The sequence below is a fragment of the Oncorhynchus nerka genome, linkage group LG26 (genome assembly GCF_034236695.1).
Source record: "Oncorhynchus nerka isolate Pitt River linkage group LG26, Oner_Uvic_2.0, whole genome shotgun sequence".
Taxonomy (NCBI): Eukaryota; Metazoa; Chordata; class Actinopteri; order Salmoniformes; family Salmonidae; genus Oncorhynchus; species Oncorhynchus nerka.
In genome coordinates this window covers 15,717,834-15,744,889 of record NC_088421.1, presented here as the reverse complement: position 1 = coordinate 15,744,889, position 27,056 = coordinate 15,717,834, and the positions used below count along the sequence as shown (strand labels likewise).

The 27,056-nt window shown below is 44.2% G+C and overlaps 2 protein-coding genes across 4 annotated transcripts; both read left to right on the top strand.

Moving 5' to 3' along the window:
• Positions 1-4,736: 4,736 nt before the first annotated feature.
• LOC115109907 (glucose-6-phosphatase catalytic subunit 1-like) lies at positions 4,737-9,719 on the top strand. The gene is made up of 4 exons (XM_065010152.1): positions 4,737-5,334; positions 6,166-6,271; positions 6,397-6,512; positions 8,923-9,719. The coding sequence occupies exons 1-4, from the start codon at positions 5,313-5,315 to the stop codon at positions 8,934-8,936; spliced, it is 258 nt and encodes an 85-aa protein (XP_064866224.1). The 5' UTR covers positions 4,737-5,312; the 3' UTR covers positions 8,937-9,719.
• An 80-nt stretch (positions 9,720-9,799) lies between these two features.
• On the top strand, positions 9,800-22,403 carry LOC115110538 (histone acetyltransferase KAT7-like). Of its 3 annotated transcripts, none has more exons than XM_065010142.1 (14): positions 9,801-10,574; positions 14,246-14,393; positions 15,218-15,379; positions 16,329-16,568; positions 16,748-16,830; positions 16,974-17,060; positions 17,253-17,351; positions 17,636-17,725; positions 18,226-18,411; positions 18,553-18,642; positions 18,751-18,891; positions 18,979-19,072; positions 19,200-19,453; positions 20,051-22,403. In XM_065010142.1, the coding sequence occupies exons 1-14, from the start codon at positions 10,560-10,562 to the stop codon at positions 20,147-20,149; spliced, it is 1,788 nt and encodes a 595-aa protein (XP_064866214.1). In that variant the 5' UTR covers positions 9,801-10,559; the 3' UTR covers positions 20,150-22,403. The 3 variants fall into 3 exon arrangements, with proteins under 3 accessions (XP_064866215.1, XP_064866214.1, XP_064866213.1); XM_065010141.1 differs by having other exon boundaries at positions 9,802-10,574; positions 17,636-17,746; XM_065010143.1 differs by lacking the exons at positions 17,253-17,351; positions 17,636-17,725 and having other exon boundaries at positions 9,800-10,574.
• Positions 22,404-27,056: the final 4,653 nt, after the last annotated feature.

The following is a 27,056-nucleotide window of genomic DNA, read 5'->3' as shown; positions in this document are numbered from 1 at the left end:
GGGAGGGGTGGGGGGACGGACATTGGGAATTGTAGGATGTGTGTACGTGTGGTGGGAGGGGTGGGGACGGACATGAAATGGGAATTGTAGGATGTGTGTGTACGTGTGGTGGGAGGGGTGGGGGACGGACATTGGGAATTGTAGGATGTGTGTGTACGTGTGGTGGGAGGGGTGGGGGATGGACATGAAATGGGAATTGTAGGATGTGTGTGTGTACGTGTGGTGGGAGGGGTGGGGTGGGGGACGGACATTGGGAATTGTAGGATGTGTGTGTACGTGTGGTGGGAGGGATGGGGGACGGACATGAAATGGGAATTGTAGGATGTGTGTACGTGTGGTGGGAGGGGTGGGGGACGGACATTGGGAATTGTAGGATGTGTGTGTACGTGTGGTGGGAGGGGTGGGGGGACGGACATTGGGAATTGTAGGATGTGTGTGTACGTGTGGTGGGAGGGGTGGGGGGACGGACATGAAATGGGAATTGTAGGATGTGTGTGTACGTGTGGTGGGAGGGGTGGGGGACGGACATTGGGAATTGTAGGATGTGTGTGTACGTGTGGTGGGAGGGGTGGGGGACGGACATGAAATGGGAATTGTAGGATGTGTGTGTACGTGTGGTGGGAGGGGGGGGGGGACGGACATTGGGAATTTACATGTGGTGGGAGGGTTAAGTCATTTGGGGGACGCTCTTATCCAGAGCGACTTACACGTGTGGTGCTTTCACCTTATGACATTGTAGGATGTGTGTGTACGTGTGGTGGGAGGGTGGGGGACGGACATGAAATGGGAATTGTAGGATGTGTGTGTACGTGTGGTGGGAGGGGTGGGGGACGGACATGAAATGGGAATTGTAGGATGTGTGTGTACGTGTGGTGGGAGGGGTGGGGGACGGACATGAAATGGGAATTGTAGGATGTGTGTGTACGTGTGGTGGGAGGGGTGGGGGGACGGACATGAAATGGGAATTGTAGGATGTGTGTGTACGTGTGGTGGGAGGGGGGGGACGGACATGAAATGGGAATTGTAGGATGTGTGTGTACGTGTGGTGGGGAGGGGTGGGGGACGGACATGAAATGGGAATTGTAGGATGTGTGTGTACGTGTGGTGGGAGGGGGGGGGGACATGAAATGGGAATTGTAGGATGTGTGTGTACGTGTGGTGGGAGGGGTGGGGGACGGACATGAAATGGGAATTGTAGGATGTGTGTGTACGTGTGGTGGGAGGGGTGGGGGACGGACATTGGGAATTGTAGGATGTGTGTGTACGTGTGGTGGGAGGGGTGGGGGACGGACATGAAATGGGAATTGTAGGATGTGTGTGTGCGTGTGGTGGGAGGGGTGGGGGGACGGACATGAAATGGGAATTGTAGGATGTGTGTGTACGTGTGGTGGGAGGGGTGGGGGGACGGACATTGGGAATTGTAGGATGTGTGTGTACGTGTGGTGGGAGGGGTGGGGGACGGACATTGGGAATTGTAGGATGTGTGTGTACGTGTGGTGGGAGGGGTGGGGGGACGGACATTGGGAATTGTAGGATGTGTGTACGTGTGGTGGGAGGGGGGGGGACGGACATTGGGAATTGTAGGATGTGTGTGTACGTGTGGTGGGAGGGGTGGGGGACGGACATGAAATGGGAATTGTAGGATGTGTGTGTACGTGTGGTGGGAGGGTGGGGGACGGACATGAAATGGGAATTGTAGGATGTGTGTGTACGTGTGGTGGGAGGGGTGGGGGACGGACATGAAATGGGAATTGTAGGATGTGTGTGTACGTGTGGTGGGAGGGGTGGGGGACGGACATTGGGAATTGTAGGATGTGTGTGTACGTGTGGTGGGAGGGGTGGGGGACGGACATTGGGAATTGTAGGATGTGTGTGTACGTGTGGTGGGAGGGGTGGGGGACGGACATTGGGAATTGTAGGATGTGTGTGTACGTGTGGTGGGAGGGGTGGGGGGACGGACATGAAATGGGAATTGTAGGATGTGTGTGTACGTGTGGTGGGAGGGGTGGGGGACGGACATGAAATGGGAATTGTAGGATGTGTGTGTACGTGTGGTGGGAGGGGGTGGGGGGACGGACATTGGGAATTGTAGGATGTGTGTGTACGTGTGGTGGGAGGGGTGGGGGGACGGACATGAAATGAGAATTGTAGGATGTGTGTGTACGTGTGGTGGGAGGGGTGGGGGACGGACATTGGGAATTGTAGGATGTGTGTGTACGTGTGGTGGGAGGGGTGGGGGACGGACATGAAATGGGAATTGTAGGATGTGTGTGTACGTGTGGTGGGAGGGGTGGGGGACGGACATGAAATGGGAATTGTAGGATGTGTGTGTACGTGTTGTGGGAGGGGTGGGGGGACGGACATGAAATGGGAATTGTAGGATGTGTGTGTACGTGTGGTGGGAGGGGTGGGGGACGGACATTGGGAATTGTAGGATGTGTGTGTACGTGTGGTGGGAGGGGTGGGGACGGACATTGGGAATTGTAGGATGTGTGTGTACGTGTGGTGGGAGGGGTGGGGGACGGACATGAAATGGGAATTGTAGGATGTGTGTACGTGTGGTGGGAGGGGTGGGGGGACGGACATGAAATGGGAATTGTAGGATGTGTGTGTACGTGTGGTGGGAGGGGTGGGGACGGACATTGGGAATTGTAGGATGTGTGTGTACGTGTGGTGGGAGGACGGACATGAAATGGGAATTGTAGGATGTGTGTGTACGTGTGGTGGGAGGGGTGGGGGACGGACATTGGGAATTGTAGGATGTGTGTGTACGTGTGGTGGGAGGGGTGGGGACGGACATGAAATGGGAATTGTAGGATGTGTGTGTACATGTGGTGGGAGGGGTGGGGGACGGACATTGGGAATTGTAGGATGTGCGTGTACGTGGGGTGGGGGGATGGACATTGGGAATTGTAGGATGTGTGTGTACGTGTGGTGGGAGGACGGACATTGGGAATTGTAGGATGTGTGTGTACGTGTGGTGGGGGGGTGGGGGACGGACATGAAATGGGAATTGTAGGATGTGTGTGTACGTGTGGTGGGAGGGGTGGGGTGGGGGACGGACATTGGGAATTGTAGGATGTGTGTGTACGTGTGGTGGGAGGGGTGGGGACGGACATGAAATGGGAATTGTAGGATGTGTGTGTACGTGTGGTGGGACGGACATTGGGAATTGTAGGATGTGTGTGTACGTGTGGTGGGAGGGGTGGGGGGACGGACATGAAATGGGAATTGTAGGATGTGTGTGTACGTGTGGTGGGAGGGGTGGGGGGGACGGACATGAAATGAGAATTGTAGGATGTGTGTGTACGTGTGGTGGGAGGGGTGGGGGGACGGACATGAAATGAGAATTGTAGGATGTGTGTGTACGTGTGGTGGGGGGACGGACATGAAATGGGAATTGTAGGATGTGTGTGTACGTGTGGTGGGCTGCACAGTGGGACCATGCTAGTGTTATTTTTAGCTCCCTGGGGAAGATTATGGTTTGTGGAGCAAACAATAGCAGCATCAGGCAAGGAACAGGCCTAATGTCTGTCAGCCGGCCTTGGCCAGATAACATATCACCTTGGAAACTTGTGCTGGTTGGAGGGTGGTGGCTGGGAACACTCAGCTAGAAGTAAACACAGACCCTCTCCTCCTCTTTCCTCCTTCACTCCCCTCCATGCCTCACTAAACGAGGCTACACTCTTTTCCATCACTAGCTCGACGTGCCTGTACAGTGTGGGTTTTTCCATGTTGTCCTCTTTTTTTCTTTCAGCAACTCATGCTAAGTAGTATGTCCTGAAAAAGACATCTTTCTTAACATGGTTAACCATACACAACACTTAGAAAAAAAAAAGCATCTAGAACCTAAAAGGGTTCTTTGAAGAACAATTCTTGGTTCCAGGTAGAACACTTTTTGGGTCCAAGTAGGACCCTTTCCACAGAGGGTTCTACATGGAACCATAAAGGGTTCTCCTATTGGGACAGCCAAAGAACCCTTTTGGAACCCTTAGAGAGTACATGTAGTTTAAAGCAGTCATTGAATGAAATAAGAATGATGGACCAATTAGACATTGAGGGATACTGAACTCTTGAAAGGAGAAATCTGTCAGCGATTCATATTGAACCCATAAGCTTGTTATTGTTCAACTCCACTATAGCCCCATAAGAGGGCAACCAGGCGGCGGGGAAAAACAACACTTCACATTTACTTCATCTGGTATCTACTCACTCTGAGCTCTCAACAGGGCAGGGAGCGATAACTGGAGGAGCAGCCCCTGCACATGCATGACATGTGACGGTGGTGATGAGTATGTGTGCATGCACATGTCTCTGAGTGGAGGCTGGTGGGAGGAGCAATAGCAGGACGGGCTCATTGTAATGGCTGGAATGGAATTAATGGAACGGCGTCAAGCATGTGGTTTCCATATGTTTGATGCGTTTGATACCGTTCCATTGATTCCGTTCCAGCCATTACAATGAGCCCGTCCTCCTATAGCTCCTCCCACTCGTGTGTGTGTACGTGCGTGTGTGTGTGTGGGGGGGGTCTTCCAGCAATACCACACCACAGGTACTCCCCATGGTGATGCACTGACCAGCTGGCTGCAGTGCAGTCGGTCATGATGTAATGTTTGTCCAGTTCTTTTCCCTCCCCACTCTCTCCAGTTCAAAGATCAGGCGTGGTGGAGTGACCAGGTGTTCACACAGGGTATAAAAGGGATAGCAGCGGTGACAGGCGTGCACTGGACAGACAAGCAGCACACACTACAAGGGCTGCACAGAGACCTCACACCACTACCTCTTGACTTTATCAGACAATACACACAGAACTATGGTACTGCCAGCGGGCATCTCAGCAGACACCTCTGCTCTTCTGACGTAGGATATCAGACACAGCAGCAGCTATAGACTAGTTGTCGAAGACTGTTCTTAACGTTAGTGTGACTGTCAGATACAGTGAACTAGAGAGCAGCCATGGACACCGTCCACGCCTATGGAGTTAGCACCACACGATACCTCCAGACTCACTACCAATACTAATACTAATCACAGTGCTCAGATGCTAAGATAAAGAATAACAATATAATATGTATATTTCCAGGATGAAAATACTGCAGGTTCCGAATGTTTTAACTATGCTATGAGAACGATCTAACAGATGATCCCTCCAGTGCGTATGTTGCCAGACAGAGGAGGATTCAATATGTGATACATTATATATTACTCTCTCATGTCTACACAGCATCCTGTTTGGCGAGCGTCCCTATTGGTGGGTTCAAGAGACTCCTTACTATGGCAACTCATCAGCACCACAAATTGGGCAGTTCCCTATGACCTGTGAGACTAGTCCAGGTGAGTCTGTTTGTCTGTTGCTGGTGGCAGAACCACTTTCCTTTCTGGAGAATCCATGCAGTATTTTCAACTCGAATTAAATTCCATTATTTTTTATATATTTTTTATTTAGCCTTCATTTAACTAGGCAAGTCAGTTAAGAACAAATTCTTATTTACAATGATGGCCTCCCAAAAGGTAAAAGACCACCTGCGGGGACGGGGATCAGAAATAAAAATAAATTAAATACAAATATAGGACAAAACACACATCATGACAAGAGAGAAAACACAACACTACATACAGAGAGACCTAAGACAACATAGCATGAAAGCAACACATGGTAGCAACACAACATGGTAGCAGCACAAAACAGGGTACAAACATTATTGGGCACAGGCAACAGCACAAAGGGCAAGAAGGTAGAGACAACAATACATCACGCAAAGCAGCCACAACTGTCAGTAAGAGTGTCCATTATTGAGTCTTTGAATAAAGAGATTGAGATAAAACTGTCCAGTTTTAGTGTTTGTTGCAGCTCGTTCCAGCCACTAGCTGCAGCGAACTGAAAAGACAAGCGACCCAAGGATGTGTGCGCTTTAGGGATACTTTAACAGAATGTGACTGGCAGACTGGGTGTTGTATGTGGAGGATGAGTGCTGCAGTAGATATCTCAGATAGGGAGGAGTGAGGCCTAAGAGGGTTTAATAAATAAGCATAAACCAGTGGGTTTTGTGACGGATATACAGAGATGATCAGTTTACAGAAGAGTATAGAGTGCAGTTCGATTCCATTCAGTTGGCAATTCTTTTTCAAGCAAAACTGTACTTGACAGCAGTTCTCCTCTCACAGGAAGTCCGTTGGGTCATGCCATGAGTGCTGCAGGGGTTTACTGCGCTATGATCTCATCACTCCTCGCCATCCTCCTCAAGGAACACGGGGGTCACATCAAGAACTGGTAAGAGGACCAATTCTATGTTGTTAATCAGAGTTTATCTGCTAGACACAATTATCTAGATTGAATGATCCAACTCTGCAAAGTAGTTGACTGTGTGTCCTTCCCTGCGTGTGTGTGTGTGTCAGGTGTGTCCGCGGGACCCTGTGGGCTGTCTTCTGGTGTGTGCAGGTGTGTGTCTGTCTCTCCAGGGTTTTCATCGCTGCCCACTTCCCTCACCAGGTTGTCGCTGGGGTCATCACAGGTCAGTGGAGAGCCCCAACTCTTATACTGAATTCTAAATCAAACCCTACACCCTACCCTGTCTGCCCTTCTTTCAGTTCTGGATAAGCAATATGGTAATAGCCCTGCTTTGAACACTGATAGGCTTGGTGTAACTTCTGCCATATATGTTGTTTATGCATTCACACATGATAACATACGCACTATACCCACACACACAGACATAGATTTTGTGTTGTAGATATGTGCTAGTAGAGTAGTGGCCTGGGAGCACACTGAGGGCACACACTCAATGCATTGTGAAATGTATTGTGATGTTTTTAAAATTGTACAACTGCCTTCATTTTACTGGACCCCAGGAAGAGTATCTACAAATACAAACCTTTCAGATATACACTGAGTGTACAAAACATTAAGAACACCTGCTCTTTACATGACCAGGTGAATCCAGGTGAAAGCTATGATCCCTTACTGATGTCACTTGTTAAATGCACGTCAATCAGTGTAGATGAAGAGGAGGAGACAGGTTAAAGAAGGATTTTTAAGCCTTGATACAATTGAGACATGGATTGTGTGTGTGCCATTCAGAGGGTAAATGGGCAAGACAAAATATTTAGGTGTCTTTGAACAAGGTATGGTAGTAGGTGCCTGGCGCCTTTGTTAGGTGTTTTCCCATTTGAGAACATGCAAGTGAAATCTGGGAAAGAACTTCTCTTTGACAAGCCTGTCCGTTTTCAGATTCCAGATTAATCATGTTCTATGAAACAATCCCTTTTCCTGTAAATGCCCTGTGATTTATAATACCCAATGGCACATTTTATTTGACTATCAAATAGCATAATTAATCATCACTTACTGTAGATAGACCACAGTTCATGTATTTGTTATCGCTCTCAGCCAGAAAAGCCTGTGGAGGATTCCGACTTTAGATTGTAAAATCAAGAAGCACTCCCAATCGGTTTCTTGTCTTCATGAAATATTGTTATAGGGAGAGAAGGAGGGTGAGCATATAATTACATATACACTGAACAAAAACGCAACATGTAAAGTGTTGGTCCCATGTTTCATGAGCTGAAACCAAAGATCCCAGAATTTATCCATACGGACAAAAAGCAGATTTCGCTAAAATTTTACATACAAATTGGTTTACATCCCTGTTATTGAGCATTTCTCCTTTGCCAAGATAATCCATCCACCTGACAAGTGTGGCATATCAAGAAGCTGATTAAACAGCATGATCATTACACAATGCCACAGTTGTCTCAAGTTTTGAGGGAGCGTGCAATTGAATGACTGCAGGAATGTCCACCAGAGCTGTTGCCAGAGAATTGAATGTTAATTTCTCTATCATAAGCTGCCTCCAACCTTGTTTTAGAGAATTTGGCAGTGTGTCGAACCGGCCTCACAACAGCAGGCCTTGTGTACTGCAGTCTGCCCCGTAACCGACTTCAGTGGGCAAATGCTCACCTTTGATGGCCACTAGCAAGCTGGAGAGGTGTGCTCTTCACGCATTAATCCCAGTTTCAACTGTACCGGGCAGATGGCATCGTGTGGGCGAGTGGTTTGCTGATGTCAATTTTGTGAACAGAGTGCCCCATGGTGGTGGTGGGGTTATGGTTTGGGCAGTTGTAAGCTACGGACAATGAAAACAATTGCATTTTATCAATGGCAATTTGAATGCACATCCCGTGACGGGATCCTGAGGCACATTGCCGTGCCATTCATCCACTGTCATCACCTCATGATTCAGCATGATAATGCACTGCCCCATGTCGCAAGGATCTGTACACAATTCCTGGAAGCTGATAATTTCCCAGTTCTTCCATGGCCTGCATACTCACCAGGCATGACATCCATTGAGCATGTTTGGGATGCTCTGGATCGACGTGTAAGACAGTCTGTTCCAGTTCCCGCCAACATCCAGGAACTTCGCACAGCCATTGAAGAAGTGGCCACAATCAATAGCCTGATCAACTCTGCATGAGGCAAATGGTGGTCACACCAGATACTGACTGGCTTTCTGATACATGTCCCTACTTTAAAAAAAAATGTATCTGTGACCAACAGATGCATATCTGTATTCCCAGTCATGTGAAAGCCATAGATTAGGGCCTAATGAATTTAAATTGAATGATTTCCTTACATGAACTGTAACAGTCAAATCTTTGAAATTGTTGCATGTTGCATTTATATTTTTGTTCAGTATAGAACTGTATAGAACTCAGTGGGAGTGAGACTTAGTAGTAAAGACAGAATGTGTGGGGGAGGGGAGGTCCCCTGATATACACTCAATGAGCGTTCTATGATGAATTAATGGTCTATTTACATCCTCATCAAACGACTTGCTATGCATCTTACCCCAGGAAAAAAATGCACAGTCTATTTTTATGTAAACTATATGAGTCAGTGTATCAATGTATTTCCCTGTACAGGATCCTGGGACTGAACACCTCCCTCTGCAACTAGATCCTGGACTTCCTGACGGGCCGCCCCCAGGTGGTGAGGTTAGGTAGCAACACATCTGCCATGCTGATCCTCAACACTGGAGCTCCCCAGGGGTGTGTACTCAGTCCCCTCCTGTACTCCCTGTTCACCCACGACTGCATGGCCAGGCATGACTCCAACACCATCATTAAGTTTGCAGACGACACAACAGTGGTAGGCCTGATCACCGACAATGACGAGACAGCCTATAGGAGGAGGTCAGAGACCTGGCCGGGTGGTGCCAGAATAACAACCTATCCCTCAACGTGATCAAGACTAAGGAGATGATTGTGGACTACAGGAAAAGGAGGACCGAGCACGCCCCCATTCTCATCGACGGGGCTGTAGTGGAGCAGGTTGAGAGCTTCAAGTTCCTTGGTGTCCACATCAACAACCAACTAGAATGGTCCAAACACACCAAGACAGTCGTGAAGAGGAAACGACAAAGCCTATTCCCCTCAGGAAACTAAAAGGATTTGCATCATTGCCTGGTACGGCAATTGCTCGGCCTCTGACCGCAAGGCAATACAGAAGGTAGTGCGTACGGCCCAGTACATCCCTTGTGCTAAACTGCTTGCCCTCCAGGACCTCTACACCAGGCGGTGTCAGAGGAAGGCCCTAAAAATTGTCAAAGACCCCAGCCACCCAAGTCATGTTCTCTCTACTACCACATTGCAAGCAGTACCGGAGTGCCAAGTCTAGGACAAAAAGGCTTCTCAACAGTTTTTACCCCCAAGCCATGAAATCAAATAATCAAATGGCGACCCGGACTATTTGCATTGTGTGCCCCCCCCCCCCCAACCCATATTTTTACGCTGCTACTCTCTGTTTATCATATATGCATAGTCACTTAAACTATATATTCATGTACATACTACCTCAATTTAGCTGACCAACCAGTGCTCCCGCACATTGGCTAACCGGGCTATCTACATTGTGTCCCACCCACCACCGCCAACCCCTCTTTTACGCTACTGCTACTCTCTGTTCATCATATATGCATAGTCACTTTAACCATATCTACATGTACATACTACCTCAATCAGCCTGACTAACCAGTGTCTGTATGTAGCCTCGCTACTGTATATAGCCTGTCTTTTTACTGTTGTTTTATTTATTTTCCCTACCTATTATTCACTATTGGTTAGAGCCTGTAAGTAAGTATTTCACTGTAAGGTCTACACCTGTTGTATTTGGCACACGTGACAAATAAACTTTGATTTACACTCTCTGGGGCCCTTGGGATGTCCCTACCTCTAAACTCTAACCTTACATTTCAACTTCAATGTGGGGGGTAGGGACATCCCCAGGATTCCGAATAGCAAGTGGCCTTTACACAAGGGACCATCGTGTACAAGTTACAACACTACCATCTAGTGGCCAATTGAATATCAGTTGAACCGTTTCAAAACATTCCGAAACGTGTCGACTTGCTTGAACATACCACGGAAGTGTGAGACAAACGTTGAGCGGTATGTCCAGTCAACCAGTTTATTTAGTGAGCATTTTAATTTTAAAACGCTGTGTTTATTTTTACTGCTAAGGGATAGCCAACGTCTTAAAACAGACGCCGTTAAAGTGAAATATGCCTCGGAGAAAGGTAAGAACTTGGTTGATTTAGATACTTAACGTTGGTGGTAAAATACAGGTGACTGACTCATGCTAGCTAACGTTATATGTAATGTTAATTTGTTTAGCTAATAAGCTATCATGTCACTATAACGTGACAAATAGGAGCTAATTAAACCCTAGTTTGCGTTCAAGCATAGCACAATAAGTTGTAACATTTAGAATAGCACAAATGCCATGGTAAGCTGATGCGATACTGGTCTAGCTAATGCTTGCTAGCTATCTGTGAGTGTTCATTCATGGCTATAGTGATGGGGCGCATTTGAACATTTCTTCACAGTCGTTTTAGCTAGCTAACGTAGTTATCTAGCTTACAGATGAACCACCAGCTAACAGTGATGGAACCAAAAGCTTGGTGGAACAGGCCCGCAGGGTGTACGGAAAATGTGTTATATAGCTTCAAACCTCTCTGGCTGTAGCTAGTTGAATCCTGCTGGTGGTGAGGAAAATTATTGTCTTCCTGAAAACAACGATTTTATTGGATTGATTCGGGAATAACATAGTGTCAATTGGTTTAATATTCTCATGTCCCGCCTTTCCTCACTTGCAATTGGTTTAAAGACACATAGTGCCCTCAAGATTGTTGAGCCATTTTCATCTCGAAATTATTTTCGCAACGCTAGTTGTTAACGTAACAGTATGGTAATGCTATTGATATACATATATATGTATGGTCCGTTTCATGTTCATGTTTGTTTTGGAACATTTCCGGAGCGGATTTCAATTCTGGCCGTTGGTAAATGTTTTGACATGGTGCATTGTGGGAAAAGTACTACGGAAGTGTTGATTGTACACATGCTCCTCCTCCATATTAATAAAGGTGTAAACCATTGACCCATGTAAACAATATTTTCGGGTGATTCTTGTATTTTATGTGCTTGTGCTGTTGGATTATGATTTTTTTTACTAGCTAGTACTCCAGTCCAGTTTGCTTCAAAACATACAGTGCCTTCAGAAAGTACTTATTCCACATGTTGTGTGACAGCCCGAATTCAAAATTGATTAGATGTTTTTTCTCACCCGTCTACACACAATACCCCATAATGACTAAATGAAAACATGTAGTTTTAGCAAATTTATTAAAAATGAAATCAGAAGTATTCACACCTGTGTCAATACATGTTAGAATCACATTTTTCTATTACAGCTGTGTCTTTCTGGGTAAGTCTCGAAGAACTTTGCACACCTGGATTGTACAATATTTGCACATTATTCTTTTTTAAATTCTTCAAGCTCTGTCAAGTTGGTTGTCGATCACTGATAGACAGCCATTTTCAAGCCAATTTCAAGTCAAAACTGTAGCTAGGCTACTCAGGAACATTCAATGCCATCTTGATAAGCAACTCTTGAGTATGTTTGTCCTTGTGTTTTAGGTTATTGTCCTGCTGAAAGGTGAATTTGTTACCCAGTGTTTAGGTTTTCCTCTAGGATTTTGCCTGTGCTCAGCTCTATTCCGTTTATTTTATCCTAAAAAACTTGCTTGTCCTTGCTGATGACAAGCATACCCATAACATGAGGCAGCCACCACCATGTTTGAAAATATGAAGAGTGGTACTCAGTGATGTGTTGGGATTTGCCCCAAACATAACACTTTCTATTCAGGACATGAAGTACATTTCTTTGTCACATGTTTTTTGCAGTTGTAGGGGGCTTTCACACAATTGGTTTGGTGCATTTTCTCCCCGACCACAGGTGCGTTTACCCCTTAGTTCGGCTCGTTTGGACTGGTGTGATTACTATCTGCACTTGGGAGCACACTGAACAACGCACCATGATTTTTTCAAAAAGGGTGTACTCTGTCCGATTCAATTCATACCGTGGTGCGGTTCACTGCAGGTGAGAATGCAGTCTGGACTAAACACAGGAAAATAACCTGTGTCGCATTATTATTTGTTGTTTGACTGTGAGCATTTGATGAAATGCACGCAGCATCATAACTTGAGATCTCTGAAACATTCTGTGAGTAGCAGAGAATTTATGAGTGCATCCGATGCAGATTAGGGGAGACCGGAGCTATATTGGGGATATACAGTGTATTCGGAAAGTATTCAGACCCCTTCCCCTTTTCCACATTCTGTTATTTTACAGCCTTATTCTAAAATGAGGTGTTTTAAAACAATACCCCATAATGACAAAGCAAAAACAGGTTTTTAGAAATTCTTGAAAATGTTTTTTTTTGTTGTAAGTATTCAGACCCTTTGCTATGAGACTTGAAATTGAGCTCAGGTGCATCCTGTTTCCATTGATCATCCTTAAGATGTTTCAACAACTTGATTGGAGTACACCTGTGGTAAATTCAATTGATTGGACTTGCACTGTTAACTGTGGTACCAGGCATGTCAGAGGAAAACCAAGCCATGAGGTCGATTTAATTGTCTGAGGAGCTGGGGAAGGGTACCAAAACATATCTGCAGTATTTAAGGTCCCCAAGAACACAGTGGCCTCAATCTTTTTTAAATGGAATAAGTTTAGAACCACCAAGACTCTTCGTAGAGTTGGCCACCTGGCCAAACTGAGCAATCGGAGCCTTGGTCAGGGAGGTGACCAAGAACCCAATGATCACTCTGACAGAGCTCCAGAGTCCCTCTGTGGAGATGGGAGAACCTTCCAGAAGGACAACCATCTCTGCAGCACTCCACCAATCAGGCCTTTATGGTAGAGTGGCCAGACGGAAGCCACTCCTTAGTGAAAGGCACATGCCCTCTTGGAGTTTTCCAAAAAGCACCTAAAGGACTCTGACCATGAGAAACATGATTCTATGGTCTGATGAAACCAAGTCTGGAGTAAACTTGGCATCATCCCTAAGGTGAAGCATGGTGGAGGCAGCATCATGCTGTGGGGTTGTTTTTCAGCGTCAGGGACTGGCAGACTAGTCAGGATCGAGGAAAAGATGAACGGAGCAAAGTACAGAGAGATCCTTGATGAAAACCTGCTCCAGAGCCCTCAGGACCTCAGACTGGCGTGAAGGTTCACCTACCAACAGGACAACGACCCTAAGCACACAGCCAAGACAACGCAGGAGTGGCTTCGGGAAAAGTCTCTGAATGTCCTTGAGTGGCCCGGACTTGAACCCATACCAACATCTCTGGACAGACCTGAAAATAGCTGTGCAGTGATGCTCCCCATCCAACCTGACAGAGCTTTAGAGGGTCTGCAGAGAAGAATGGGTAATCACTGCCAAAGGTGCTTCAACAAAGTACTGAGTAAACAGTCTGAGTACGTATGTAAATGTGATATATATATTTGATAAATTTGCTAAAATAAAAAACATTTTGCTTTGTCATTATGGGCTATTGTGTGTAGATTGAGGAGGAAAAAACAATTTAATCTATTTTAGAATAAGGCTGTAACGTAACAAAATGTGGATAAAGTCGAGGGGTCTGAATACTTTCAAAAAGCACTGTAGGCTACTGAATATAGTCTATTCACGTCGCAGTTAGAGCGGCTATTGCGCTGTTTCCTCCCGCATGTTGGAAGATAGCAAGATTGAGGCACACAAGTGATGCTTCATGATAATCATAAATGGATTCAATGATAGCAGTTTTGTTTATACAAACTAACAGAAACCAAACCAAAGAATCGTGATGTTTATGTTACTGATGTGCATAACTGACGATGATCGTTCCTATTGTTATATGAAAGAGGAATGCTGGGAGCAGCTCCGAGGGCACTGAGGATTCAGACTTCTCTGCTGACCATGAGCACACAGACAGAATCGAGACCTATGGGAGAACACGGAGGAACACGCGCCTCACCCGGGCATCGCTGCGACTCAGCCAAAGTTCTCAAGGTAAATATGCTGTTTTCAAATCAAGTTTTATTTGTCACATGCGCTGAATACAACAGTGGCTTGCTTACAAGCCCTTACCCAACAATGCAGTTTTGATATGGAACTGTCATGAGATGGCCAATATATTTATATGGTTATGTTTCTGCATCAAGAATCTGCTGAATAACTATGAATCCTATATGAATCCCTTGGATTTCAGTTTTCAGTCTCGGTCATTGAACCAAATGTTATGACAATAGTCTAAGTCAGAAGATTCAAAATGAGGATACTGACTGTAATGCTGGGGTTCTCTTTTGTCTGTCTGTAGATATACCCATAGATGTGCTCATGAGTTGTTATCTCTTGCTGTACAATAGCCATTGTATATCAGCATTCAAGCTCATAAACTGTGAATAGGTTTAGACAGCAGTCATCCCCCCCTGATCCCTATTCGGTCTGGCGGTCATGGTTTGAGCAGAGGATGATATAGTTCCCACTCCCTTTTGTTATAGATTGCATCCAGTTTTTTTTCAATGTGGTTTTTGAAAAGCTTGGCACGTCCCTCGGTCCTCAATGTGACAACTGAACTGATATTGTTATTAAGTTGTTATATACAACAAGTAGCTTACTGCTTGGGCCTCTATGTTTTTGTTTTTTGTTGCCTGTATATGAATCCTATATGGTCAGGTATGTTGTGAATCCGTTTGTTAAGGGAGTGTAAGTGTCTGCTTGAAAGGGATTTCTCCATTGACGAGACAGAAGACTTGTAGCTCCTAGCCTGCTACATTACTTCTGAGGGCCAGAGACCCCTGAAGACGCCTGTTAAAAAAAACATGTATTTTTAGATTCCAGCCCTGTCCAGATCAGCCCAGCAGAGGTGGTGACCTTCTCTGCGCGGCGTGTGACCCGTAGCCGTAGTCTGCAGCAAGGGCCGCCGGTCACCCCCAAGAAATACCCTCTGCGCCAGAGTCGCTCTTCGGGGTCGGACACGGAGCAGCATGTGGAGGGTAGGAGGACGAGGCAGCATGGTCACTTTCTCTCACAGCCCCCCACCCCCCCCCCCCCCCTGCTCAATTGTCCACACCTGAGAGCTGGCCACCCACTGCGTTATTTCTGATATATTTTCATTGTATCATTTTAAGTTTTCGAAGAGGCATTGATGCTCAACCAGCGCATTTCTACTCTTTAAGTTTGTTTTGGACTTGTGTCCTCAAACATAGATGATTTGAGCTTGTGTTGTCCTCCACATGTTATTCCACTCATTTGTTATGTTTCTGCTCGTTACTCAAGACAGTTCTGCTGAAAATTGCAGCCTATGCTTGTAGCTACCATCCCTATTCATTCCTTTGGGTTCCGTTCCTGGTGTGGTGGGGTCATTGTATGTGATCATGTATTGGGTGTTTGGTGTCACGATGAGTCATCATCCCCTCTTGTCCTATTTCATACCCCTCACTTTTTGCCTTTGGAAAAACATGCCTTGGGAAAACCTGAAGGGGGCGTGCAGGAATTTTGTGAAAAACAAATGCATCACCAAAATTGACAAGCATAGTGTGTGTATAACAGCTTCACAACAAAATGGAATCTTGTGTCCTGAAACTGTATTAACATGGTACTGTGAGAGAGTGGTGAGATAGTTGGAATGTCCTCATTTATAATTCTAGATACATGCCAGGCACTTGAAATATGAACTAAGCCCCATCGTGTGGGCTCCCGAGTGGCTCAGCGGTCTAAGGCACTGCGTCTCAGTGCTAGAGGCGTCATTACAGAACCTGATTCGATTCCAGGCTGTATCACAACCAGCCGTGATTGGGGTAGGCCGTTATTGTAAATAAGAATTTGTTCTTAACTGACTTGCCTAGTTAAATAAAGGTAAAATAAAAAAATGTGAGGTGTCTGTCGGGCTTGTGAGTATAACAATTCCTTTACATGTGTTCTTCTCCTCGTTGGCTTTTCCAGACCTGAAGCGAGCAGCAGACCAGGACGAGTCTCCGCCCCGCACCCCAACAGGGAACGCCCTCTCATCGGAGTCGGACATTGACGTGTCCAGCCCTAACGCCTCTCCTGACGAGTCTCTGGCCAAGGAGCTGTCACTCAAAGACTCTGGCAGCGACCTCTCCCACAGGCCCAAGCGCCGTCGCTTCCACGAGAGCTACAACTTCAACATGAAGTGCCCCACACCAGGCTGCAACTCCCTGGGTAAATGATCTCATTCTTAACTGTCAGCTCCACCGTCAATGAGGGCAGGACATTTATTTACATAGTTGACTTTTTGTGCAATGTGGACCTCAGAATGCAACACCTTCAAAACACACACGGTTAATTGTTATGTTCTGCATTTGTTTCACTTGACGTTCTCTGTTTTATTTGTTTTTCAGGCCATTTGACAGGGAAACATGAGAGGCACTTCTCAATATCTGGCTGCCCTCTCTTCCACAACCTCTCTGTAGATGAATGCAAGGTAAATCTACAAGACCTTGGAAGTTGGCCTTAGTGTTGAGGTGGGCAGTGTCTGAAATCTGTCTGCCTACTACTTAATAAAACAACATACTGTAGGCATATCTTTAGTAGGGATGGCTTACCAAACGGGATTTCTCTTCACAGACGAGGGCCTCCTCTCGTGACAAACAGGTGGAGGAGCGGACGTTGTCCCACCGGCAGGATGAGAACAGACACGCTACCCGTCACCAGGTACTACGATCCTGATCCTGGGCCTTTCATTTGGTCGACCATCTCATTTTATCACTACGCTACTGTTTTTGGTTTGGATTTGTCCTTCCTTGCAGTAAATGTTTCAAGAAAGGCAATAGGGCGCAAATTAGTTAAGGATTTGGATTTAAAGGCAGTATCATGGCAGTTTCATAACATTGCATAATGGATTAGGCCCCAACGGAGAGACAGATGAGGTACAAGGAGAAGGTGACGGAAATGAGGAAGAAGAGGAACTCGGGTCTGCTAAAAGAGCAGAAAGACCAGTACATGGTGAGTGTGATGATCTGACCTCTAATCCAAACTCTAGGAAAGAAAAAACGACCCTTTTCCATTAGTGCCAGAAGAAAAAGCTGTAGCCTATACCTTGTAATACACTCTTATCCCATACGAAAGGTAAACAAATATAATACTTGCAAAATTAAAAAGTGTCTTGCAAGCACAGTTTGACAACTGTTCGGACAACAGATATGTTGAAGGTAAATAATGTGTCCGGTTGAAGAGATGTGCTGATTGTTCTGAGGTTAAAGGCTTCTTCTCCCTCTCTGATGTCCCAGGATCACCGGCAGTCCCACGGCAACAACCGAGAGCCCCTCCTGGAGAACATCACAAGTGATTACGACCTGGAGCTCTTTCGAAAAGCCCAGGCACGTGCTTCGGAGGATCTTGTAAGAGAGAGAACTCATCGCCCTTCCTCCCATTTTCCTCTTTCTTTTCCTGAGCCTGTACTAGTGACTGTCTGGACTGGGCCCAGTCGACGCCCAGCTCTCACCGTTTATGGTGGGCAGTGCCAGACAGGGAGCATTCTGGGTAATCTGGCTACTCACACTGTCTGGTGTTGACAGTTACAAGACCGGGTAGTTTATGGAGAAGTTCTTCTTCACTCTCTTTGAGCTAGATTTACTCTAGCCGATATCTTTAAGAGGCTCCCCTTTCAGTCTTCCAAATCAAAGCTCTCTCTTATCCTTTCCACACATATTTATAACCTTTTTTCCAAATCAAAGCGTATTCTCCGTGGTCGCTTCCACGGAGAGTAATGAGTTCTCCTCCCGTGGCGTTTTGCCTGCCCCTCCCTCGCTGCGTTGGTCAAACCTCTCTCTTCCTCCTCCCTTTTCTGTCCCCTCTCCCTGTCCTCCGCCTGGTGCAGGAGAAGCTGCAGGGCCAGGTGGCGGAGGGCAGCAACATGATCAAGACCATCGTGTTTGGCCGCTACGAGCTGGACACCTGGTACCACTCGCCCTACCCCGAGGAGTACGCCCGCCTGGGACGCCTCTACATGTGTGAGTTCTGCCTCAAGTACATGAAGAGTCTGACCATCCTGCGCCGGCACATGGTGAGAACGTTGGTGCATGTCAATTAGTTTCTCCGGTGTTTTCTGATTGTTCTTTATGGATGGATTCAGACGTTTCAGAGTGGATCTCAGTTCTCAGTAGGTTTTTGTATGATGATCGGTGCTGTCCGTCCCCCTGTACAGGCCAAGTGTGTCTGGAAACACCCACCAGGGGATGAGATCTATCGAAAGGGAAACATCTCCGTCTTTGAGGTGGACGGTAAAAAGAACAAGGTGAGAGATTGCTGGGGTCCCAGGAATGTTATATGTTATCCTGCCTTGTGAATGTTATGACTACCCTGCTCTGACCATAGCCCTGCTAAATGACCCTATCGTCCACAGATCTACTGCCAAAACCTGTGCCTTCTGGCTAAGCTCTTCCTGGACCACAAGACCCTATACTACGACGTGGAGCCATTCCTCTTCTACGTCATGACAGAGGCTGACAACACCGGCTGCCATCTTGTTGGCTACTTCTCAAAGGTAACCAGTCAGTCGTAGTCATAATGCTACGTTTTATTTATGAACTGCTTTTCTCAAACTCAAAACGTCTATGCCCTCCCATTTTAGGAGAAGAACTCGTTCCTGAACTACAATGTCTCCTGTATCCTCACCATGCCACAGTACATGAGGCAGGGCTACGGAAAGATGCTGATTGACTTCAGTGAGTACAGCCACTACCTTGTGGTCTCTCTGTCACTGCCTGATCTCTCTGTAACCCTGTGTCTGGTCCTGGTTTCTCTCTAACCCTGGTCTCTGTGTAACCCTGTGTGTGGTCTGCCCTCTCCCAGGTTACTTACTGTCTAAAGTGGAGGAGAAGGTGGGCTCTCCAGAGCGGCCCCTCTCAGACCTGGGCCTAATCAGCTACAGGTCCTACTGGAAGGAGGTGCTGCTGCGCTACCTCAACCAGTTCCAGGGGAAGGAGATCTCCATCAAGGAGATCAGCCAGGAGACAGCCGTCAACCCAGTGGACATCGTCAGCACCCTGCAGTCCCTCCAGATGCTCAAGTACTGGAAAGGGAAGCACCTGGTCTTGAAGAGACAGGTATGTCACCTACCATTTCTTCATATATTTATTCTTTATATATTATTTAATCAGCCAAGAACAAATTCTGATTTAGTGTGACGGCCAGGACATTTCTCCAACTAACTGTGGAATTAGTTGGGGTTTGGGTTATTCCATTAGACGTCAGTTCAGTCTCGATATTGTTGTGGACATCCACTTATCATTGAGCCTAGCAGTGCTAGCGTGCTACTAACCTCACGGAGCCATCCTTCCAAATCTCGTCACGTTGACTTCACTATTGGAAGTCTGGAGAACTTGGGTATTGGATTTTGAGTATTAGTGACGTTTCCCCTCAGGAGAGGCTTTTTTTTTTTGCTTTATTTTTTAAAATTTGCTTTGTTTCTCTTTCTACCGTGTCAGACAGTTTGTCTATGTTGTGTATTAATTTATTTTTTTTATCTGAAAAATGCTAAATATTTAATGGGTTTGAAAGTGGCAACATGTCTACTTTCCATCTATACCACTGTTGTCTGTCCTTTCTTTTAAATTTCATTTTGAGGAGAACTTCCACAGGATTTGGAACAGAACTTGACAAACCTTGGCTTCTGAGGCTAACATGCTAACTATCTCCTCCAGGACCTAATCGACGACTGGAAAGCCAAGGAGACCAAGCGTGGCAGCAGCAAGACTATTGAACCCACCGCCTTAAAGTGGACCCCACCTAAAGGAACATAGGACACCCCTCCCCCTACACCATACCACGCCAACTCTCCAACACAATGACATGGGTTCAAAGCTCACTGTCAGAATAGTTTACTTCAAACTACTTTTTGATCAGTATTATTGAGAGTCCTAACCAGGCTTAAGTAGTAGATCATAATATCAAGAAGAATACTAATGGTGGGTTGCTTGAAACCAGACCCTAGCTTTCCTCACATGACTTCTCAGTAGAACCGTGTTAACCTAGTGAGCCAGTCAGTATGTATGGAAATATAGCTGTCTTTCTGGGGAGGGGTTGAGGTAACACAACAATGTATCCATGTGTCTTGATTGTCTTTAGTGTTTCTGTTTGGTTTTCGCTTTATTTTAATTTTTAATTTTTTACTTATGTTTGGTTTTACCACTGTTTTAAGCTGTTTTGGCTAATGTCCTTTTTTAAGCTATTTTAAATTTGGCTTCCTGAAAGATTGCCAATTCCCTTTCTTCCCCTTCTCTCCACAGTGTGCACTCTCTTTCAAGTATTTAAAAGCATCGGACTGGTGAAAACGTTGGCTGGAGGAAGTTCCTTACCCCAATCCCTTCCTTTTAAATCCATGAGGGAGAGTGCACAAGTAAACATTTTGGGAGAGAAGAAAAAAGAACAGAACTGGAATTTGCAGTCAGGCTTTGTCTGAGGCCGAAGTACGAATTTGATGTGAAGTTCAAGTCATGCTGTCAATATATTTAAATGATAGAGAGAAGATTTTATGGTACAGGTTTGGCAAGACAAAGTATATTTGAAGAAAGTTTTTAAAATGTGCAGGACTGGTTTCCTAGCCGTACTGAGAACTAGATTTGAACGTGTCATTAGAAGAGATTTTCTCTAACATGTTGCAGAGGAACAATGCATGTAGTACCCAACAATAGAGACATTTGTTTTGCATTGTGGTCAACCCATTTTATGTCAGTTTATGTGTATAAGGATCAAATAATGGATTTTTTTTCACCAACATTTTGAATTGCTGCAAATGTTACTGACTGCTAGACTGATTGTCCATATACATTAGATGAAACCAGAAATTACCTCCATCTGCTGTGTGTGTGTGTATATAAAGATTTAGAGTTTCCACAGCAACGTATGGCCCTCATCTCAAGAATTTATAGCCACAATAGGGCAATAAATATATAAAGTGCACATCTTTATAGTTGCAGAAGAAATGGCCTTTACTGACCATATGTCAAGTGAACTCTTTATTAACATCGTAAAAGGATTCACAAACTTCCCTGTCATTCTGAAATCGTGTTAATGCTTGTGTAGAGTTTTTATTCAGTTGTGTTTCTGGGTTGTTTTTGTTTTTCTTGTGTATTTAAAAAAAAATAAGCTATTTGATCTGTGCATTTGTATGTCATGGGGGAGTAACAAAACAAGCTCAATCTGAGAGGAGGTATTTCTTCAACGCTGCCAAATAGACTGTATATTTCACTGTCATATTTCAATGGATCCAGGTTTGAATTAAGAAAGTAATTCTCCAATAATATGGCATTTATGATTATTTTCAGAATTTAAGCACTCGTGTTGAAGTTTTGGATTTCCAATTTAAATTGCATGTTAAAATAGTTTTGGGCCAGTCAGGCTTTATTCATTCCTTCTGCTTTTGAATGTTAAGTGAAAGGCCTTGAAATATACCTGCCCATCAGACTGTTTACTTCCTTATTTTGACTCTCTAAAACTAGATTGTACACTGTCCACTATATTTTGTGGTATGATTTTGATTTAGTTGCAAAGTTCATGGTTCTTCAAAGAGTCTGTATAATGTCAGCATCTTTGGCATGAATAGATGCTAACTTGGCCTAACATCACACAGAGGTATTATAGCAGGTCAACTTGCAGCTCATTTCACTGTATATTTTATTGGAACCTGAGAACACTGCTACAACAGGTCAACTGTTAATTTCCCACAAACAATTATCTTCCTTTACCTCTGCCTTTCATATTTTGCCTCCCAACATGTTGATGTGGTCTGTGTTGTCTTGATGCTTCCTCCTGTGCCTGTCATGGCAGCTATAGAAAGCAACTCCAGAACAGCTCAGTTTATCTGAAACCAGTGTGTGTGGTCATAATGTTCACCTTCATACAAGCAGTTGTTCTTCAATAAGCTATCAAAAGAGCAGTAGACCACTGTAGCTACACAGCAGTACCTCTGTACAGCATTAATATGTAGATAAGTTGTGTGCACCTGCTTTTGTACTTGCTTCCTCTCCAATAAATCTGAACTCCAAAATGTCTTGATCCTGTGTGCAAGGTGTTCTTTCTGGGGCAGCATGTGTAGGGGTTGACTGACAAATTATCAGCATTTCATATGAAGCACAGAAAAGCAAATTGTTTTTCCACTAATGAATCTTGAAGTTCAATAATGCTCTCAGTGATGACACGTGAATTATCTTAAATTAGACAAATATACCTGTTTGTATGCGTAACAAGCCATCTAATATTATGCAACAACAACAAAATACTTGATTGAACATGACAAGCAGCTTGTATTGCAAAGGAGAGTACAGAATGATACAGTTAAGGAAGGCATACAATGTCAATTAGTTGCAGCAAATCCCCGACCCAGTTTTTAAACACATTGGTCAAATAATTATTCACCCTCATTACACATTCCTTACTTATGTTACATCAATTAAGCTTTGTTGCATGTATTGGATTGCTTTGACCTAGATTAATGCTCTGGATAAGAGCGTCTGCTAAATGACTTAAATGTAAATGTAAATTAATAAGTTGAGCAACATTGATTATTACAGTAACAATCAAGTTCATATCTTCATCTCTAGTAATACTGGGGCTTGTTCCATTCCTCTTGTGACTCTGGGAAAAAAACAAATATGGAATAAATACGTTAGATTGAAATTGTTCTGAAGAATGATAGCTAACATATTTATCATCTGGTAAAGTGCTTGACTCTACCTCGACTTGAGGACCTTCGACCCATGAGTCCAATAAACATGTCTGCTTTATTCCCTGATGAAACACAAACACACACATATTTATTTGAGAAGTACATAATATAGGCTATAGCCCAAAGCAGGCCAATTAATAATTTAATTGAAAATGCTTTCAAATTTGAAACACCGGTTGAGGGACTCCTAAATCTGGAAATTAAATGTGTTTAATTCATTCAAATTTCTATAAATTATAGCCTACAAGCTCATTTTACTATGACCCCCAAAAAAAACAGACCAAATCAAAATATATGAAAGTTGAATTGACCTGAGCTTTGCCCCACGAGTTGTTGAAACCGCTGCAATTCGGACCTCTTGGTGAGGTCAGCCACGCGGAAGGCCAAGCCACTCTCCAACGGATCCCTCTGTAACAATAATTGTAACAGTGAATAAGTAACAGAAGCCTTCTATCAACCATTGCCTTATCAGATGTCCTAAACGTGAAACCTACAAATAATAGCTTGAACGCAGCAGGACGCTACAACATTCGCTAGTTCCAACTAGCTATGCACTTCAGAAGAGGGACGTGCGTTTTACCTGCCAGTTTTCAATCGACCAAATATCTCCATCGTCGCTGGTTGGGGTTCCCAGGGCACAGTAAACCTGCGCAAAAACTGCAACTATCAAAACCACAAACTTTAAAACGTCCATGTCGGTAAATTTGGGGGAATAGATGATAGGCTGCAGGTGTTTCTTCTGTATGAAAGAAACAGATATCTATTAAGCAAAGCCAAAGTTGTAACAGGCGTTATAGTGTGGTCTCTCTTGTGTGCCTGTCAATCGGTAACGCTGTGGTCAGTTTTATATTCCAATGTTTTGCTCCGCCCCTCTCTCCATATAGCATCATATGTGCATTTTTATGAGAGTAAATATTGTTTTTGGCATAGCTTTGTGCGCAACTGGTGAGCAAACTCACGATTGTCAAAAGCCTTGTCTAAAGCCATCTGACCTTTTTCTCATGATGCATGTGTTGTTTTTCTCAACCCATTTGTTTTCCATTGTGTGTTCGAATTGTTTTACCTCTGGATAAATTATTATCCAATAAGGGCAGAACACCCAGAGGTGAGTACTATTGAGTTAGGACAATAAGCAATGACTTATTGAAGAAATATATATTGCAGTTGCAGTTGACTTGGACAAATCAAACCCGAAACTAATGAATATATGTATTGATCTTAACAGTTCTTATTCTGTGATTTCACTCTTTCTATCTCTGTGTCAGACAAGGGCGTCATGCAACACAAAAACCTGTGGGGGCACAAAGTATGGGAGGATGGCTGGTGGGTGGGTCAGAGAGGGGCTATAAATATAAAATCACAGAAGCTAATTTACTAAATAAACCCAGAACACAATTATGTCATTAATTAGGATTGTATAACATTGCTTTGTTCATTATCACCAATAATTCAGGTATTTGCCAATTTGGAGAATTTAGCATTTTTCAAACATATGAAACAGCTTTTTTTTCTGCAATCCAGAGCCATAAGCATTATGCTTAATTCTATGTAAAAACAACATTATTATTATTATAATATTATTATATATATATAATATTATATTATATTATATATAATATTATATTATTTTTCTGCATATCTAATCATACCTCTTGAGCTGTCTGTATACTACTGACTGTTGTTTTTTAAATTTAAGACACTAAATATGCTACTCTGCATTTCTACTAAAAATCTGAGTAAAATATTGAAAGGAATGAGTCTTGTTCAGTACATTTAGTAATTGCTTGCTTTTCTAGTCCACCAACCTTGCCAGCAGGCATGCCAGCTAAGATAGTTAGACAAGCTACTCTAACTTGATAGCCTGAAATGTCTTGGTAGCTATGTGGGGTGGCCAGTCCTCTTCTGGCTGTGCCGGGTGGAGATTATAACAGAACATGGCCAAGATGTTCAAATGTTCATAAATGACCAGCATGGTCGAATAATAATAAGGCAGAACAGTTGAAACTGGAGCAGCAGCACGGTCAGGTGGACTGGTGGACACAGGTGTCTGTAATCATGGCCAGGTGTGGCCTGATATCATTGGTTCATTCTCAGATATAAAAAATAACATACAAAAATCATGAATGGATAGCATACGATCATAGATACAATTTGGCTTCATAGGCCTACAAACATTTACAATGAATAGCTAAATCACAATAATCACAAGAATGGCTTCAGATCAAAGTCTACGTTAAGGCCGAAGGGGGCAAGGGTCTATAAATTAAAGATCCAGACAGCCTCTCGTTTTAACAATAAATTGTCGAGGTCACCCCTTCTCCTAGGGAGGGTGACATGTTCGATCCCGATATAAAGTAGGGATGCAGTCGAGTGGTTTGATTCCAAAAACTAAATTAGGTCACCCTGTTGCAGGATAAGTTTCCTGCAATGCAGGAAATGTAAAACTTGTAGTGTATTTGAGGTTTAAAAAGGTTTCTGAAGTCTGTCATTTCCACTTTGAAATAACAGACTTGATTTTCCCTTACAATTTCTTTTGCATTAATTATAATCCAGATAATAATTCCCATTTCCTATTGCTGCGGGATTATTTTCCTGCTGTAGTAAACTGCCTCAAATTAACATCTTACATCTGTAGGGGTCTAGTAGTATTACAGAGAAACAATAACAACAAATTAAACAAAAAAATGTAATGTTCTTTTTTTCCCAGGACACATCTGAGGGGGCACGTGCCCCTGTGCCCCTTATGGGCATGACACCTCTGGTGGCAGATCTGCATGTAGACCTACAGCTTCCATGTGTTTTATGGCATGCATCACATAGGCATAGGCTAAGGTCTATGTTAATACACACATACAGTTGAAGTTGGAAGTTTACATACACTTAGGTTGGAGTCATTTTCAACCACTCCACATAACAAACTATAGCAAGTCGGTTAGGACATCTACTTTGTGCATGACACTGGTAATTTTTCCAACAATTGTTTACAGACAGATTATTTCACTTATAATTCACTGTATCACAATTCCAATTGGTCAGAAGTTTACATACACTAAGTTGACTGTGCCTTTAAACAGCTTGGAAAATTCCAGAAAATTATGTCATGGCTTTAGAAGCTTCTGATAGGCTAATTGACATCATTTGAGTCAATTGGAGGTGTATCTGTGGATATATTTCAAGGCCTACCTTCAAACTCAGTGCCTCTTTGCTTGACATCATGGGAAAATCTAAAGAAATCAGCCAAGACCTCAGAAACAAAATTGTAGACCTCCACAACTCTAGTTCATCCTTGGGAGCAATTTCCAAACGCTTGAAGGTACCACTTTCATCTGTACAAACAATCATACGCAAGTATAAACACCATGGGACCATGCAGCCGTCATACTGCTCAGGAAGGAGACTCGTTCTGTCTCCTAGAGATTAAAGTATTTTGGTGCAAAAAGTGCAAATCAATCCCAGAACAACAGCAAAGGACCTTGTGAAGATGCTGGAGGAAACAGGTACAAAAGTATCTATATCCACAGTAAAATGAGTCCTATATCAACATAACCTGAAAGGCTTCTCAGCAAGGAAGAAGCCACTGCTCCAAAACTGCCATAAAAAAGCCAGACTACGGTTTGCAACTGCACATGGGGACAAAGATCGTACTTTTTGGAGAAATGTCCTCTGGTCTGATGAAACAAAAATAGAACTGTTTGGCCATAATGACCATTGTTATGTTTGGAGGAAAAAGGGGGATGCTTGCAAGCTGAAGAACACCATCCTAACCGTGAAGCACAGGGTTGGCAGCATCATGTTGTGGGGGTGCTTTGCTGCAGGAGGGACTGGTGCACTTCAAAATTATGCGAATATATTGAAGCAACATCTCAAGACATCAGTTAAAGTTAAAGCTTGTTTGCAAATGGGTCTTCCAAATGGACAATGACCCCAAGCAAAGTTGTGGAAAAATGGCTTAAGGACAACAAAGTCAAGGTATTGGAGTGGCC

Coding starts and splice junctions, on each gene's coding strand:
- LOC115109907 (XM_065010152.1), top strand. CDS start 5,313: ATGACCTGTGAGACTAGTCCAG. Junction 5,335..6,165: donor GACCTGTGAGACTAGTCCAG/GTGAGTCTGTTT, acceptor CTCCTCTCACAG/GAAGTCCGTTGGGTCATGCC. Junction 6,272..6,396: donor GGGGGTCACATCAAGAACTG/GTAAGAGGACCA, acceptor TGTGTGTGTCAG/GTGTGTCCGCGGGACCCTGT.
- LOC115110538 (XM_065010141.1), top strand. Junction 17,352..17,635: donor AGCAGAAAGACCAGTACATG/GTGAGTGTGATG, acceptor CTGATGTCCCAG/GATCACCGGCAGTCCCACGG. Junction 19,073..19,199: donor AAAGATGCTGATTGACTTCA/GTGAGTACAGCC, acceptor GCCCTCTCCCAG/GTTACTTACTGTCTAAAGTG.